Raw genomic sequence first — 17,299 nt, 5'->3', positions numbered from 1 at the left:
ATGATTGTCTTCATAGAAAATCTAAGAGAAGCAACATATGAGATAATAGAATCAAAAAAGTATCCTGTTACTGGGTACAAGATCATTATAATGAAATTTAGTTTCATTTTTATACACCTAAAATAAGTAATTTGAAGTATAATCTTTTTAAATACCATCAACAATTTCAAGGAAAACCGTAAGATACCTAGGAATAAATTTAGCAATGTAATGGCATCTGGGTGGCACACAATTGGTTTTGGCTCAGGTTGTGATTTTGGTGTTATGGGATTGAGCCCCACCTGGAATTCTGCACTTAACAGGGAGTCTGCTTGAGATTCTCTCTCTCCTTTTCTTTCTGCTCCTCCAACTGATGCTGTCTCTTTCTCTAAAATAAATAAATAAATCTTTAAAAAGTTAACATGTATAAGACTTTTGTGGAGAAAATCATAACTTTTGAAAGAGATAAAAGAAACCTAAGAAAAGGAAATTATGCCTCTTCGTAAATGGAAAAATTCAATAGGGTAAAGATTAAAAATTTGCTCCAAATCTGTAAATTTGATACAATATCAATAAAAATCCCAAGCAGGGTTTTGTGTAACTTAAGTATCTTCTAAAAATTCATATGGAAGAATGAAAGTCCAAGAATAGCAGGATAATTTGAAGTGGAATGAGAAGTGGAATGCTCAATCTAACAGTTACCAAGATTTACTGTAATATTACTGGTCTGTGGAAGAGTAAAATATGGTGAAGTGGAATTTGGTAAAGGGCCTAGGAACATACTCATGAACAAATGGAAACTTGACACATATGGTATTAGATCTTAATGGGCAAAAACTGGTTTTTCTGTAATAAATTTTGCTAAGACAGTTATCTATATGGAAAAATGTAAAACTGAATTTTTTATCTCAACTATACAGAAAGATAAGATGGATTAAAGACCTAAGTGTGGAAAAAAACAAAACTAAAATTTTAAAAAGAAAATGTGGAAGCCTATCTTTTTATTATTTTTATGTTAAGGTGGGAATTTTGAATGGCCAGTATACATGAAAAGATGCTTGGCCTCACTATTAATCAAGGAAATGCAAAAATTAAAATGACAATCAGGGACCTTTTCCATTCTCAGGTTGACAAACATTGTTGACAAGAATATAGAGCAATAGGAACTCTCATGTACTACCAGTGGAATACAAATGGACATAAGTAATTTGGAAAGCTATTTGTTACTATTTAGTAAGGTTTAAAAATGGGTATAGGGATCCCTGGGTGGCCCAGCGGTTTGGCGCCTGCCTTTGGCTCAGGGTGCGATCCTGGAGACCTGGGGTCGAATCCCACGTCGGGCTCCCGGTGCATGGAGCCTGCTTCTCCCCTGTCTCTCTCTCTTTCTGTGATATGACTATCATAAATAAATAAAAATTAAAAAAAAATAAATAAAAATAAATAAAAATGGGCATATCTGGGGGCATCTTGGTGGCTCAGTTGGTTATGTGTCTGCCTTCAGCTCAAGTCATGATCATAGGGTAACATGGGGCTCCCTGCTCAGTGAGGAGCCTTCTTCTCACTCTCCCTCTACTATTCCTCCTGCCTGTGTTCTCTCATTCTCTTTCTGTCAAATAAAAATAAAAATGGGCATATCCAAAAGTTTCACTCCTACACACATTTTTTTAAAAAAGTCATGTCCAAGAATGTACAATACAGGTACATGTATACATGTACAAAAATATGCACTGTTTATAACAACAAAATTACTGAATCAATCTAAACATTGAATATAAGAATGGGATATTGTGTACAATATGCAGCAGAATATATGTATCTATTTAAAATGTGTGAATTTGGGCAGCCCCAATGGCTTAGTGGTTTAGCGCCACCGTCAGCCCCAGGGTGTGATCCTGGAAACCTGGGATCTAGTCCCACATCTGGCTCCGTGCGTGGAGCCTGCTTCTCCCTCTGCCTGTATCTCTGCCTCTCTCTCTCTCTCTCTCTCTATGAATAAATAAAAAACAAAATAAAACAAAAAGAAACATTTAAAAAAATAAAAATAAAATGTGTGCATTTAACACTACATATATAAAGATGGATAAATTTCAACATAATGAAATAAAAATGAAATTATAGAAGGACATATGTATAGCATACCATTTATGTAAAGTTTATGTGAAATAGTGCTCTGTATTATTTAGGAATATATTCATTTATAGTAAAGGCATAAAGGTATTCATGGAGTGAGCTGTGAATTCAATATAGTGGTTACTTTTATGGAGTAAAGGAAAGGAAACAGGAGAGGAATATGCAGATATATGGAGAGCTTCAACCTTATCTGATTTTTTACTTCTTTTCAAAAATGGATCTGAATGACATGTGGCATAGTGTTAAGAGCTGATCAAGCTCTAGATAGTACATGAGTGCTCATTATATTGTTTTCTGTAATTTATGTATGTTTAAAATATTTTGTGAACAGTTATTCTCTAAGAATTTTAACAGTTTATTTTTATAAAGCTTTTTGTTTTTATTCTTATTAATTTCAGCATCAGTATCAAGTCCCATTGTTGCAGGTGGTTTGAGAAACATACATGATAATAAAGTTTCTGGTCCGTTGTCTGGCAATTCAGCTAATCATCATGCTGATAATCCTAGACATGGCTCAAGTGACGACTACCTACACATGGTGCACAGGCTAAGTAGTGACGTATGTAATATATTAGTTATCGTTGAGGTAATAAAATAGTCCTGATATTTGTTTCATAACCTAGCATTTTGATCTCACAGTTTAAATTGTACCTACTATATATCAAGATTTATACTAGGTCTGAGAATCTGTCTATGAACAATGTGGTCTATACCCACAGAGCATAGACTAGAGTAAGGTTGGTAAACTGGCCAATAGTATGACCTACAAATAAGAATGGCTTTTACATTTTAAACAACAACAACAAAGAATAGTGAGTGACAGAAACTGTATGTGGCCCACAAAGCCTAAATATTTATTATCTGTCCCTCTACAGAAAAAGTTTGCCAGTCCTTGGTGTAGAAGTTTTGGTTCTTAACAAAATGTAGTTTCATTTTTAAATAGTTCTTTATGCAAAAATGTTCTTTTAAATAATGAACCTTTATTTATTAGCACTTAGCTCTTTTTCTAAGACATGCACAAAACTTTATTCTCTGAAATTTAAGGTTACTTTGGTGTTTTAAGATATTCCACATACTAGAATTGATTTTTGTGGTATTATCAGATAAGTTATATGTTATTGGTTTGCTGGTGTTATCAGATAAGTTACATGTGTATAAGGATAACAAAGATGACCGTGAACTCTGCCCTCTAGACATTTATAGCCTGGGAGGGTGTTCACAGCTCCTTTTGTAGAAAACAGTAAACAAAAATGGAGCATAGTAGTAATACCAGTTTTCTTATTCATTGCCATGCATAGGCTGTTGATTCTTTTGGATACAATTTCAGTTCTTCTAAGATTTACCATGAAGAAAACAGGAAAGTGCAGAAGAATTATGCTTTTGAATACCAACACTTTACCTGTCAGTAGTTTATGTCTTTTATTGGTCATTTAAAACTTCTCTAAAGCCTCTCCTATCATTTAGGTATAAATTTTACACTCTATTCTTAGGATGGAGATTCTTCAACAATGAGGAATGCTGCATCTTTTCCTTTGAGGTCTCCACAACCAGTATGCTCCCCTGCTGGAAGTGATGGAACTCCTAAAGGTATTGTTGTAACTAAAATTTCCTTCAGCATTTCATATTCCTTTTTTTTTTTTTTTTTTTAGTTGTAGAGGGTGTGGTGGGGAGAGAGAATCTTAAGCAGATTCCTCACCCAGTGCAGAGCCAAACACAGGGCTCAGTCTCACAACCTTGAGATCATGGCCTGAGCTGAAACCAAGAGTCCGACGCTTAAGTAACTTGAGTCACCCAGGTGCCCCTAGCTCATATTTCAAGTTGAGTAAAGAGCTCAAACTTCTTAATTGCAGATACCAAAAACTATTCTTTATTGTTTTTCATTTATTGTAGGAAAGAAACAAACCTGTAATTCTCCCTATAAATTGATAGTGTTTTCAAACATTTATAGTATCATCCTCACTGATAAATCCAATGATCTTTTCAAAGCACAGCCTTCTTCTCTTCAACATTTGAAATTTGATCTTTCCCCATCCTCCACCTTCCCAAAAAAAACTTATTTCATATCAGTTCCACCAGTTTTCCTCATTTCTTTTATTGTTTTTCATTAGTTCTTCTGTCCTTTCATTCCTCAAGATTTCTGTCATCAGACTTTTTAATCTCCTGTTGTACTTTTTTCCTTGGCTGTTTTACTCAGTTTTAGTAACAGCATTGATTACTTTCATGAATAGAGTTGCCAAATCAATGTCTTTGGCTCTAGTCCTGTGTCCCAAGTTACAATTTTTTTGTTTCCAGACAGAATTTCCTTGTGTCTAGCTGGTATTTCAAATTCATTTTCAAAATTGTTCTCACTGTTCTTTTTGCCATTCCTATTTCTATTGATGCCATTCCAGTCCTGAATTATCATAAAGTTGTCTCTTACCTGTCATGTAGTCACTTGTCAAAATGAGGCCTATTCTATACTACTTCTCTAAATCTTTTACACAGACTTTCATTTCTTTTTATTAAAAATCCTATCTTTTCAAGTTCTAAGTTAAATGGGTGATCTTCCATGGACCCTTCTCCTCTAATCTTCTCAAACCATTCATTAGTTTATATTTTTTCTAATAATTTATCCTATACTATCTTGTGGATGTGAATTTTATCTTCAAATTCCCAAAGAATCTTGTATGGACTTTTGTGTATACTAGATTCATAAAATTGTGAATTTAAGTCCAAGTTTGGGCTTTTTTTAGAAGTACTTAAAATTAAAGTGTGATAATTTGAATTACCAGAGTTATTGGGAAAGAGTATTATATTCCATGTTAAAGAATTAGCTTAATTAATGTAATATAGCTGATAGTAAACTTTCTCTATCCATAAGAATTTCTAATTCTAGCCTGATAAATCATGGTCTGGTGTGCCTCTTATCATAAAGGTATTTTTTTCACAGATTGTCTCTGATCACAGAGTTGGAACACATTTTTCCTGAGGTGAAAGTTGAACTTTTATGAGCCATTCTTATTCTATAATTCTATGAATTTTCAGGGATAAAAATAACCCAGCTTATGAAAGAGAGAGCAACTTTCAGAATAACTCTATTTGTAGGTTAGGCATCAAAGTTAGGTACATACCTCACAAGTATTGTTAGGGTGAGAAATTATTCAGACTGCCAGGGAGGAGTAACAGTGGGATAGCTGGTTGATCTAGATAATCAGCCTATTTTTCCTCAAACTCTTGAGGATGGATGGATGGAATGGATAACTTTAGATAGAAAAAACTTCAAAACAACTTCATGAACACATTGTTCATTAGAAACCTTTACTTCTGTTCATGAGGTTGTTTTCCAGCTTGTTTTGAAGGCTGAATGCATTGTGAGTCCAATTTGATTTTTAGATGAATTGTTGGAATTGTTTGTTCTAAAATATATATAATTTGTCACTTAAGTTTTAAATACAAAGGCAATATGGTGTATTATAATTCAGATGTTAAAAAATCTAGGTTTAAATTTTTCAGGTTTGCTAGCTATATAACCTTGAGCAGGTTTCTTAACCTCTATAAGCTTCATGTTCCTTTCTGCAGAATAGTGATAATAATACAAATCAAGGTTGTTGTAAATTATTTAAATGAATTGATGTGCGAAGCACCTTGCACAAGCTATAACACGAAATAAATGGCCCAAAAAATGTTAGTTTCGTTTCTTTTTAACATCCTGTATAAACTTGTCTAAAACCACTATCTATTGATATAATTTCAAACTAACATTTTTAGTAAATTGCTCCAGTTGCATCTTTATCACATTCTAATAGATATGTTCTCTAAAAAGTTATATTTTTATATATCATACTTTAAATATATTAACATTGCTAATTGAAAAAAAATCATACATATTATATTTAAACACTGAAACGTTAATTTAAGACAAGTCTAGGTTTAAGTTCTTTCTATAAAGCACTTTTCATCCTGGTTTTTATAATTTCCTGTGGGTTTTTAAACTTGTTATAATCTAATGATAAGAAATGTAACAATTATACTCATTTCTGAAGCGTATCAATGAATTTTTTTCTCATTTAAAAGCTTGTTAAGTAGGAGAATTTTTCCATTTGATTAGCTTATTTTCCTACTTCTTTGTATCATATAGCATTTGTTAAATTAATGGGATCTGGGCTGAAGATATTTTATTGAGCCTTGAAATTTGCTGGTCTTGCATATTTTTCTAATAGAAGGAGGATTAGCAAGCTGAAAAGAGTATGTGAATGATGTTAAGTGGAGGGAGAAAGAGAACACCACATAAAGGTATAAATCAATATTTTACCACCAGTTCGTGAAGTAAGTGAAGATCCAAAAGATTATAATTGTTTCCACTTTCTTGTACTGGTAAATATTCATGATAGTGTAATAGGATTAATTTGTTATTTTATAATTTGACAGACTTATTCTTACTTTAGACTTGTCAGTTTCCTTAGATAATAAGTGAAAGAATGAGAATATTTGCCCAAAATATTTGTGTTATATCATCTTTAGAAACAGTGAACTCCTTTGCTGTTTTCAAACTAAGTATATTTTATAGGAACAAAAATAGAAATACCATAATACTGGTCTGGAAGATGGAATATTTATACTTCAACTTAAACCTGGATCATCTGTGAGGAAGCTAAAATACCATAGGGGACAAGCTCTTAGGCTTGCTTTTTGTATTTTGTAAATAAGTTGCCAAATTGGATAATTTCCTGGTATTTTTTCTAGCGTTCCTATATTGCACTTGTTTAATGTTTCTATCACAGTGTAAGAAAATATAAAACTAGCACAGTTGTTCATTCCTGTTGAATTGCTTTTCCAGGATCAAGACCACCTTTAATCCTTCAGTCTCAGCCTCTACCTTGTTCATCACCTCGAGATGTTCCACCAGACATCTTGCTAGATTCTCCAGAAAGAAAACAAAAGAAGCAAAAGAAGATGAAATTAGGCAAGGATGAAAAAGACCAGAGTGAGAAAGCTGCAATGTATGATATCATTAGTTCTCCATCCAAGGACTCTACTAAACTTACATTAAGACTTTCTCGTGTAAGGTCTTCAGACATGGACCAGCAAGAGGATATGCTTTCTGGTATGGAAAATAGCAATGTTTCAGAAAATGATATTCCTTTTAATGTGCAGTACCCAGGACAGACTTCAAAAACACCCATTACTCCACAGGATGTAAACCGCCCACTAAATGCTGCTCAGTGTTTGTCGCAGCAAGAACAAACAGCATTCCTTCCAGCAAATCAAGTGCCTGTTTTACAACAGAACACTTCAATTGCTACAAAACAGCCCCAGACTTCTGTGGTACAGAATCAGCAGCAGGTATCACAACAGGGACCTATATATGATGAAGTGGAATTGGATGCATTAGCTGAAATTGAGCGAATAGAGAGAGAATCAGCTATTGAAAGGGAGCGCTTTTCAAAAGAAGTTCAAGACAAAGGTAAAATAATCTCATTACTATCCCTTCATACTCTGGGCAAATATGTAATTATACTGTAAAAAAGGCTTTTTTAGTTACTCCTTTTTATTATTATTATATTTTGGAATTCATTATGTCTCTCAGTTATATTTTTCATGCTAATGCTCATACCACAGAAGTTGATTTCATTTTTTAAATCTGAAACAACTATTTGAGATTTGGTAGTTATGTATCACTGGTCTGTCACCTCTTATCAAGTGTTATTACCTGTGCTTGTCTGCTAAAATGAACATTAGTGTTTCTATCACATTTATTTTCCAGAAGTTATGTTAGTATAGTTTTGCATCTTCACCTTATTTCTGTCAAAACAAGGGTAACCACTCTAGAATTATTTGAATCAGTACATTTAAGAAAAGTTTGTGTGTATGTTTATTTAGTTAGATTTTTCACTTTGTTTCCAGTCCTACCATCTCTTAATAATAAAACTTGGGTTTGTTTGGTTTTTTAGTAAAAAAAATTACAGAAAGAATTTTAAATTAATATTAAGTAGCAAACCTTAAGCCTCAAGGATCTTTTGTTGGTGATTAAAGTGTTCCCTTTTATCTGAGTAGTGCTGAGTTTTAAGTAGGATGAGTATGAGTAGGGTGTACTTTCAAGACATCCATTCTATGAATTTATGGGCTTTTTTTGTGCTTTATAAAAATTTGTAATCAAAAGTAAGTCCCTATTAAATTCTTGATTATTTGGTGTATACTATATATAAAACTCTTGAAAATTTTGATAGATTGATGAATCTGTGATTGAAATTATGTAATTTATGGATTTTACGGATTTGATGTCTTAACAGATTCATATACACATTTGACTACCCAAACCAAAGCATACTTTATGCTTTAATTTTATAGTCAAAATTCTGGGTTGATATATAGTAATTATATTTCCTTTTTAAAATGAAACTTCTTAATGTTGGATAGAACTCCTTTTTATATATGATCTTGTTAATTATGTGATAGGATCATTTGTAGATAATTGTGTTTCTAGGCTAAGAAACATGCTGGAGATTTGTATTTCCTATCATGATGGGTCTTTTTAACATTACTGAAAAAACAGACATTATTTAGTAATTGTTGTACTTTGATGTTTGCTAAGTGCCTAGATCACAGATTGGTGCAAAAGAGACTGTCAGAAGTGTTTATTTTATTAGCTAGGGAACTGAATTTTTTTTTTTAACTGCCAAACTATTGATGTTAAGGATTATATACAGCGTTGTTTATTCTTTGGTTTGGTAATGTGGAGTTCAGGAAATAATAACTATATGAATTCCAAAATGTATCTCCTCCTCTAACCTCTTGTAAAAGTATATGCCTGGCAAATGAAGAAAGCAGCATTATTTAACTTCTCTTGATAGTATTAATCCCAAATCCCTGAATTCTATGACAGTTTATGCAAGAAACATAAAATTGTAGTTTCTTGACTGATAAATATTAGTTGCTTTGATAACTGAATTTTTACATGATGTTTTAATCTGTTTTGGGAAATTATGTTCTCAAAAAGGAGCTTAATTCTTTAAACTATTTATTAATAATAGGAACAGAAACAAGAAATAATGAACTTTTCCTTTCTTTCTTCTCTCTTTTTCTCTTTCTTTCTTTCTTTCTTTTTCTTTTCTTTTCTTTTCTTTTCTTTTCTTTTCTTTTCTTTTCTTTTCTTTTCTTTTCTTTTCTTTTCTTTCTTTTTTTTTTAAATTTTCCTGAACTTTTATTGTATCAGTTTGTTGAAGTTTTAAAACCTGAGTGAAAATAAGGATAGTAAATACAGCTAATTGTATAATAGCAAACTTATTTTAGACTACTAACTTTTGTGAGGTAAAATAAATTCAGCAAACAGCATACTGTTCATTCAGAAATTTGTAATGTATATTTTACTTTTAATTATTTAATCAGTTTTCTCTGTAATCTATGATAGTGTGGCCATAACAAAGGTTAATTGAAGAGTTGAGTGAGCAGAAAGGACTTACAATTTTGAACTCTGTAAGTTGACCTACAGAGGTATCTGGTGCTATAACGATTAAAGCAATGGATATTCGTTGAAACTACCTAATTTGTAGTTTGTTTTAGATGAGTTAGTATGTGTATTTTCCTAAATTGGGTATGTTGATTTTGCCAACCTCATACTAGTGCTGTCATTTCTGACTTGTTTGCTGAAAGCCATGCTCCCATTATTTGGTGTCTTCCATTATTTTGTGGCTTTATTGGAATTTAGGTGCCACCTAATACCTGTGATTTGAACCTCATTTTGTATTCAGTTTCTGCACTGTGTGATGGGATAGTGTTTTATACATAAGCAGTTATCTTGAGATTTTGGAAAGATTAAGGGTCTGGTATGTTGCTCTAAGACTGTAGGTAGGATCATAAGTAAACACAACATTTTCTGAAGTGGTAATTTTATAGTCAGCCCTTGAGAAATGAAATATTTCTTTGAAATGCGTTTATTACTAGTTACCACTGCATTTTAGGCCTAAATTGTGAAATTGATATTTACTGCATTCTACGGTATGGCACTGAGAACTTTGTAACTATTGTATTGATGGTGGTAAGGAACAAAAAAGACTACTTATTTTACTGAGAGTTCTGTTCTAGGTTCTGATCTTGTTTCCCATTATATTCATTTGTAATGAGAGAAGCATTCCTTTCAATATACCAGAAATGAAAAAAACTATGCCTTGTAAATAAGATTAGAAAGTTTAACACACATGGTTGTTTGATCAAATGGAGTTCAAGAAAAGGGATAGAGTACTCTTAAGAAATATTTTACCTAGGCTGTGGCAGGACGTAACGTATCTCTGTTCCACACATAGAGGACACTTTTCTGGCTGCTACATATTTATGTCCCTTGGCCTGTTCTCCCTTCTTTGGATAGTTTTATATACACTGATAGGTTAACTCTCTGTAACCTACTATTTTATAATATTCTTAAAGGACCTTTTTGCTCAATCTTTTGCTCATATTTTCGGTGTCTAATTACATAAATTAATTTTAAAGGCTGTTCATCTATGCTTCCGGGATGACCTATTGTAGACATTAATATCCTCCATGTGCTGAAAATTCCTGCTTTCTTTTGTCAAAGAGGGGGTTTCTTTGTCATCTTTGCCTATTTCATCTTTTCCCAAGGTCCACTTTCCAAGCTAGTAAGTATGAGGAATGGCCTAGCCTAGCTACTAATGTCTTTTATAATTTTACAGTATTCTTACACTATAACCCTTATAAAACATAAATGATCTATTGTCATTTGATATAGGAGACTAGATGGAAATAGGACAGTTAGCCACTTAGTTTATACTACAGTTTAGGGGTGGGATGTTTTCATTTTTCATAATTGGCTACTATGTGTATAACTGTGTTGTTCTAAGTGTTTTCAGTTATCACTTGTAGATTTAAACAAGTGATGTAGTGTTTTCCTATAAGCATACTCAAGTTCAGAATTTCTCTAACGGCTGGATCTTATTTACATATCAGCATCTTAGATGACAAATATTGTTGGTTTTGAAATGATGGTATCTTTCTATATGCATTTTCTTCAAGACTGTATGCATTCTGATAGCTAAACTTGTGATACCCAATGCTGAAGAGCGCTTAAAGATAATCAGTGTCCCAGATATTGAAACTAATCTTTATAGAGATGGCCTTCCATCATTAGGTGAAGGTTATGATGTAATGAAGACTGATAACAAAAGTGGATAGACAAAAGTGATGTGCAGATTCAGAGCCACTTTACAGGAATAAGTTCATGGTGGAACTGAATCAGATCAAGTGAATCAGACCTGCGTGCTCTTAACATATTCAAGAATCCTTGCAGCAGTAATGGAATTTTTCCCAGTTTTACAGAAGAGGTGACGTACTTTTCAATAGTTGAAAAAATAAAATTTTGTATTTAGCAATATATTGTGCATAATGGAAAAAATTACAAGATCTTTCCCAATCTTAGTATATTACTCATGTGCAAATGCTTTCATACATTTTTATTATAAATAATCATAGCATCTATAGTTTAAAATAACTAAATCAAACATAACAATTTTTTTGAAGTTAAACTATGCTAAATTTCCATTTTAATGATAAACGAGAATTGAAATGAGGTTAATGATACATAAACTCTTGGGTATTTTGTAATCCTTTAAAATTTAGCCTTCAAGATATTTTAATGTTAATGTTCAGAAGAAAGACTGATTGTTCATATTAATAAAAGAATGAGCCACAGATTTCTTGAGAGAAATCTTCAAGTTGCCTGAGATCTATGATGTCATTATGGTTTTTAAGTGTGTTTAAGTTACCATTTTAATGACTTTCACAGCATGTTTCATTGAAAAATATAAAAATCTTCAACTAGATTATACTATTTCAATTTCTAGATTCTAGTCCTAAAGTCTAAAGGGTATAAGGTGATAAAGCATCCCATTTATGAGATAATAATTATTTGGTGTGCCCTATGGCAAGATATGAAGATTATTTTGCGTGGCAAAACATTACAAAATAAAATTAAGGAAACATAAATTAATATTCTGAGTGCTTTCTTAAGTATCGAGGCAGAAAGTTTCATATAAGTTCTTGCCAGGGTAGTTTTAACTGGGAAAAGTAGGTGGTAAGATACTTTATTAATATCATGTATTTTACAAATGGAACATATATGACAGTAAACTTGACTTCTGAATAACTAAGAACCAGAATGACCTATGTCTGCAAAAAATTACTAGCAAATATTTGAGTTAAATTTTAGTAAAAGATTTTACTAGATTTTAAGCTGGAATGGACTGCTGCTTCTCACTTTAAAACAAAATGATGGAACTTTGGTGTATAAAAGCAGTTACCATTAAGGGTTTTTGTTTTTTCTAACTTGGTTTTCTAACAATAAGATGTTATTTTTCAGTGGTCATTTTGACTTTTAACCTTGTTTTTCTTAAATGATATATCACATTAATGAATTTCATAAGGGAATCTAGAGATTCTCCTATGAAAATGATTTAAAATGCCCATCAAAACAAAGCCAGGCAATTCAGCAAGTAAATATTAAAAGCAGACAGAACTTTAAGCTATAATATAACTATTCCCAAGAACTAACTAGAGATTCAATTTATAGAAAATGACCTAGCAGCCTCTTGAGTCAAGTGGAATCATGCACAGAAATACATGACTTAAAAATACTTTGACATTTTATTGTGGTGGTAGATTTGTGTTTGTGTGTATTTTTGTCTTTACATTTCAGTTTACCATAAATTATTTCTTACTGAGGCCAAGATATAGATCTTTAGAACATAGCATTGAAAAACCAAAGCATTTCTCTTAAGTAGAAGTGGCTTTTAAGACAGGATTTATCTAAAAAGTCCTTATATGCATCTCACTTTTATACTTATAATATTGATGTTTCCTTATTTTAAATATACTTCTAATTGTGTATTAGCTTTTAAATTCCATTTGTGCTGTTGATACCTTGAAGAATTTGAATCTAGGATCAGAGGTTAATGACAAACTATTAAACTGGGTTTTTTTTTCCCCTTAGTCTCCTCATTTACCTTTTGTCAGTGGCGTGATTTCTATTTTCTTTTGGGTTTTATCCTTCTCCATATATGTCTTACATGTTGTAAAAGCTTATGTTTCCTATTTTGTATCTTAGCAGATGTGGTGCACTTAGTCTTTGGTTTGATGGTTAAAATGATCTTAAATGAGAACATGTGATTTATAACTGGTTACCTTATTCTTATGTGAAGAATTCGGTTTATCATTTACATATACAAACATAAATATATGTTTGTATTTAATGTATGATAAGTTCTATTTATTTTATACTCTTGGGCTTATTTATATACTCAACATATATGCTGTTAAATTCTTGTTACTATAGTCGCTAGTATTTATTGAGGTACAGCAAGCATGAATATTTCCTTAAACCTTGGTTTAAAAATATTATGTGATTCATGCCTGCTATTTTATACATGCATATTGACATTTGCATTCACCACATTTTAAAAAAACATTGTGGATTAAATATCAAAGTCCATATGGCTTTTAATAAAATAAGAATATATGTCTATTACTGATACTGAATATTTATCTTTAAATTTCAGATAAGCCTTTGAAAAAAAGAAAACAAGATTCTTACCCACAGGAGGCTGGGGGTGCTACAGGAGGTAATAGACCAGCTTCTCAGGAGACGGGTTCTACGGGAAATGGGTCAAGGCCAGCATTAATGGTTAGCATTGATCTTCATCAGGCAGGAAGAGTGGACTCTCAGGCTTCTATAACTCAGGATTCAGACTCCATAAAAAAGCCTGAAGAAATCAAACAATGTAATGATGCACCTATTTCTGTTCTTCAGGAAGATATTATTGGAAATCTTAAAGCTACACCAGAAAACCATCCTGAGACTCCTAAAAAAAAGTCTGATTCTGAGCTTTCAAAGAGTGAAACGAAACAAAATGAAAGTAGATTGGCAGAATCTAAACCAAATGAAAACAGATTGGTGGAGACAAAATCAAGTGAAAGTAAGTTAGAAACTAAAATTGAGACACAAACAGAAGAACCTAAACAGAATGAGAGCAGAACAAATGAATCCAAACAAAATGAGAGCACCACAGTCGAACCTAAACAGAATGAAAATAAACTGTCTGACATAAAACCAAATGACAACAAACAAAATAATGGCAAATCAGAAACAACAAAGGCAAGACCCGAAACCCCAAAGCAAAAGGGTGAAAGCCGACCTGAAACTCCAAAACAAAAGAGTGATGGGCGCCCTGAAACCCCAAAACAGAAGAGTGATGGACGACCTGAAACTCCAAAGCAGAAAGGTGAGGGCCGACCTGAAACTCCAAAGCAAAAAAATGAAGGTCGGCCTGAAACACCAAAACATAGACATGAAAATAGGAGGGATTCTGGAAAGCCATCAACAGAGAAAAAACCTGAAGTGTCTAAACATAAACAGGATATTAAATCTGATTCACCTCGGTTAAAATCAGAACGAGCTGAAGCCTTAAAGCAGAGACCTGATGGGCGATCTATTTCTGAGTCATTAAGACGCGACCATGATAGTAAACAAAAATCAGATGACAGGAGTGAATCAGAGCGACATCGGGGGGATCAGTCTAGGGTTCGAAGACCAGAAACATTGAGATCCTCTAATAGAAATGAACATGGCATTAAATCTGATGGTTCAAAACCTGATAAACTAGAAAGAAAACATAGACATGAATCAGGGGACTCAAGGGAAAGACCATCTTCTGGGGAGCAAAAATCAAGGCCTGACAGTCCTCGTGTTAAACAAGGAGATTCAAATAAATCAAGACCTGATAAGCCTGGTTTTAAATCACCAAACAGTAAAGATGACAAAAGGACAGAGGGTAATAAGAGTAAAGTAGACAGTAATAAAACGCATCCTGACAATAAGGCAGAATTTCCAAGTTACTTGTTGGGGGGCAGGTCTGGTGCATTGAAAAATTTTGTCATTCCAAAAATCAAGAGGGATAAAGATGGTAATATTACTCAGGAGACAAAGAAAATGGAAATGAAAGGAGAGCAGAAAGACAAAGTAGAAAAAATGGGATTAGTTGAAGATCTAAATAAAGGAGCTAAGCCTGTAGTTGTCCTACAAAAACTGTCTTTGGATGATGTTCAGAAACTTATTAAAGATAGAGAAGATAAATCAAGAAGTTCCCTTAAACCTATCAAGAATAAACCATCAAAGTCAAATAAAGGTAAGAATACTTCTAATCAGTTTTTATTTGAGTTTTAGGGTTACTAAGGATTTAAAAAATTGAAATTTATAAAAGTTAAAACACTGCTACAGGAAAATACAACATTTATATAAAACAGTGAATTGTTTTCAGCAATATAAATAAAAAGTTGTTTGAAAATTCTTTGTCTTCTACCCCTACTTGAACTACTCACTATAATCATGATTTTTACTTTGGTACACAGAGATAAGTTCTTTTGTTGTTTAGTTATTTCAGGTATTTTTGAAAGTTGCTCATTAATCAAATGAATGATTAGAATGGATAAATGTAACAACTTTCTAAAAAGCTATTTAGACTATAGAGATATTTCATTCTACAAGGAGGTAGTAAATTGAATTTTAATTTCTAACATCTCTAAAGCTATATCGTAAACAAAAATCAATGTTATAAGCTCTTAAGAATATTGTGTCTCATAGTGCTGTTTTCTTACATACCTATCTCTGAGTTAATTGTTGATGCATAGTTTAAATTTATAAAATTTAGAAATTATAGAAAGGTTATTTCCCTTTTTGTGGGAGAGGTGGTCAGTTACAGATAATTTATTTTAAAAATGCATAGTTTTGCCCTTTTTGTCTTAAGGAATAGTCAACCTCTTTAATCAGGTTAAATCACTAGTTGGTGAGGTTTGGGGCTGGGTTTTTTTGTTTTTGTTATATGGTTGCTGAGTTAAATTCTTTGGTTACTTGAGTAGAATTATTTCAGGAAAAAGAAAGTCTTAAGTGTTGAAAATACAGTGGCAGTTTGCAGAAAATCTAGTTTTGTGTTCCTTTGTATATTGCTTTTAAAATATCTAAGTGTATCTACATGTATACACACGTATATATAATTTACATATATATATATGTATAAAATTTGATGATGGTGTGTGCCAAGACCTATGTAGCCCATGTGATATAAATACATGAAGATACCGATTTTAAAGCAATAGAGGTTTTTAAGTTCTCATTCTGTGAAAGAGATTCATTAAGAACTTAGATTTATATTTATTTATAACTTAGATTTATATTTACTTATAAATAAGCTCTTGAAAAAAAAATAAGCTCTTGAATTATGCTGTTCCATAGGATAGTCACTAGCCTCTTTAGCTATTTAAATGGAAATTTGTTTAAATAAAATTAAGAATTCATATCCTCAATAGCCACATGTGACAAGTGGCTCCCTTATTAACACAGCTAGAGAACATTTACATCATCACAAAAAGTTGTATTACATAGTACTGTGGTGTATTAGGAGATCCAAAAGGTGTAATGGTTATTATTTTTGTAAAATGTTGTATCTTGTCTATAAGAAAGCCCAATTAGAACATAGTGTCACTTACTAAGAATTGTGTATTCAGAGAAGTGACTTGTCATAATCCGTCTTTTTTTATTATTACTTGGTCTTTATCAAATATTTAGTTTTTCACTATTTGGTTTTGTTTTAAAAATGAAAAAAGATTGTCTTTGTCACTAACATTTGTACTTTTTTGTAAAACTTTCAGATTTTAAATTATAGCTGTCAGACTTAACAAAAAATTAAGACTTTAGTCTTTATTAATTAACTTGAATGTATCTCTTCAGAATTACTTGTTTATGTAAAAGAAGTTGTTAGAATGTAGTGGCCAACGCTAGAATTGTTTTCTTTTAGATAAAGATTGTTTTTAAAATTTTTTACTGGAAGTTTGGGAGTGGCTTATATACAGTGTAAACTAAAGAGTATAGGTATACAATTTTAGAAGAGTTAGATGGAAAGATGGAAAGTGGTACCCTCTTGTCCCTTGATCTGGACCATCTTTTTCTCCCCTGCCCTCTGTCAGCTTATGCTAGCCTTGCTTTCTAAGCTCTGTCCTAACAAAGAATCTTTACAACTGAGCATCAAGAAATGAATATAGCTCCTAACACAGTACTCCTAATAGTAACTGCTGTACTCTTTCCATGGTTTTTTCATTGCCTGTGAATGTAAACTTCTTAATACTAATCCATGTTTCTCGTAAATGTACCTTTAAC

General features: G+C 32.2%; 1 protein-coding gene across 5 annotated transcripts in view; it reads left to right on the top strand.

Moving 5' to 3' along the window:
• Positions 1-17,299, top strand: part of NIPBL (NIPBL cohesin loading factor) — a 197,438-nt gene that overhangs the window by 95,795 nt on the left and 84,344 nt on the right. For 4 of the 5 annotated variants that reach the window (XM_072824875.1, XM_072824873.1, XM_072824874.1 and 1 more), the window contains 4 exons: positions 2,508-2,668; positions 3,600-3,696; positions 6,926-7,552; positions 13,650-15,275. In XM_072824875.1, the coding sequence (XP_072680976.1) occupies positions 2,508-2,668; positions 3,600-3,696; positions 6,926-7,552; positions 13,650-15,275 (2,511 nt within the window). The remainder of the gene's footprint in view (positions 1-2,507; positions 2,669-3,599; positions 3,697-6,925; positions 7,553-13,649; positions 15,276-17,299) is intronic. The other variant, XM_072824877.1, reaches the window with a different exon arrangement.

Source organism: Canis lupus, chromosome 4 (genome assembly GCF_048164855.1).
Source record: "Canis lupus baileyi chromosome 4, mCanLup2.hap1, whole genome shotgun sequence".
NCBI classification, from domain to species: Eukaryota; Metazoa; Chordata; class Mammalia; order Carnivora; family Canidae; genus Canis; species Canis lupus.
The sequence above is the reverse complement of the archived record's forward strand: the minus strand, read 5'-3'. Positions and strand labels throughout refer to the sequence as shown.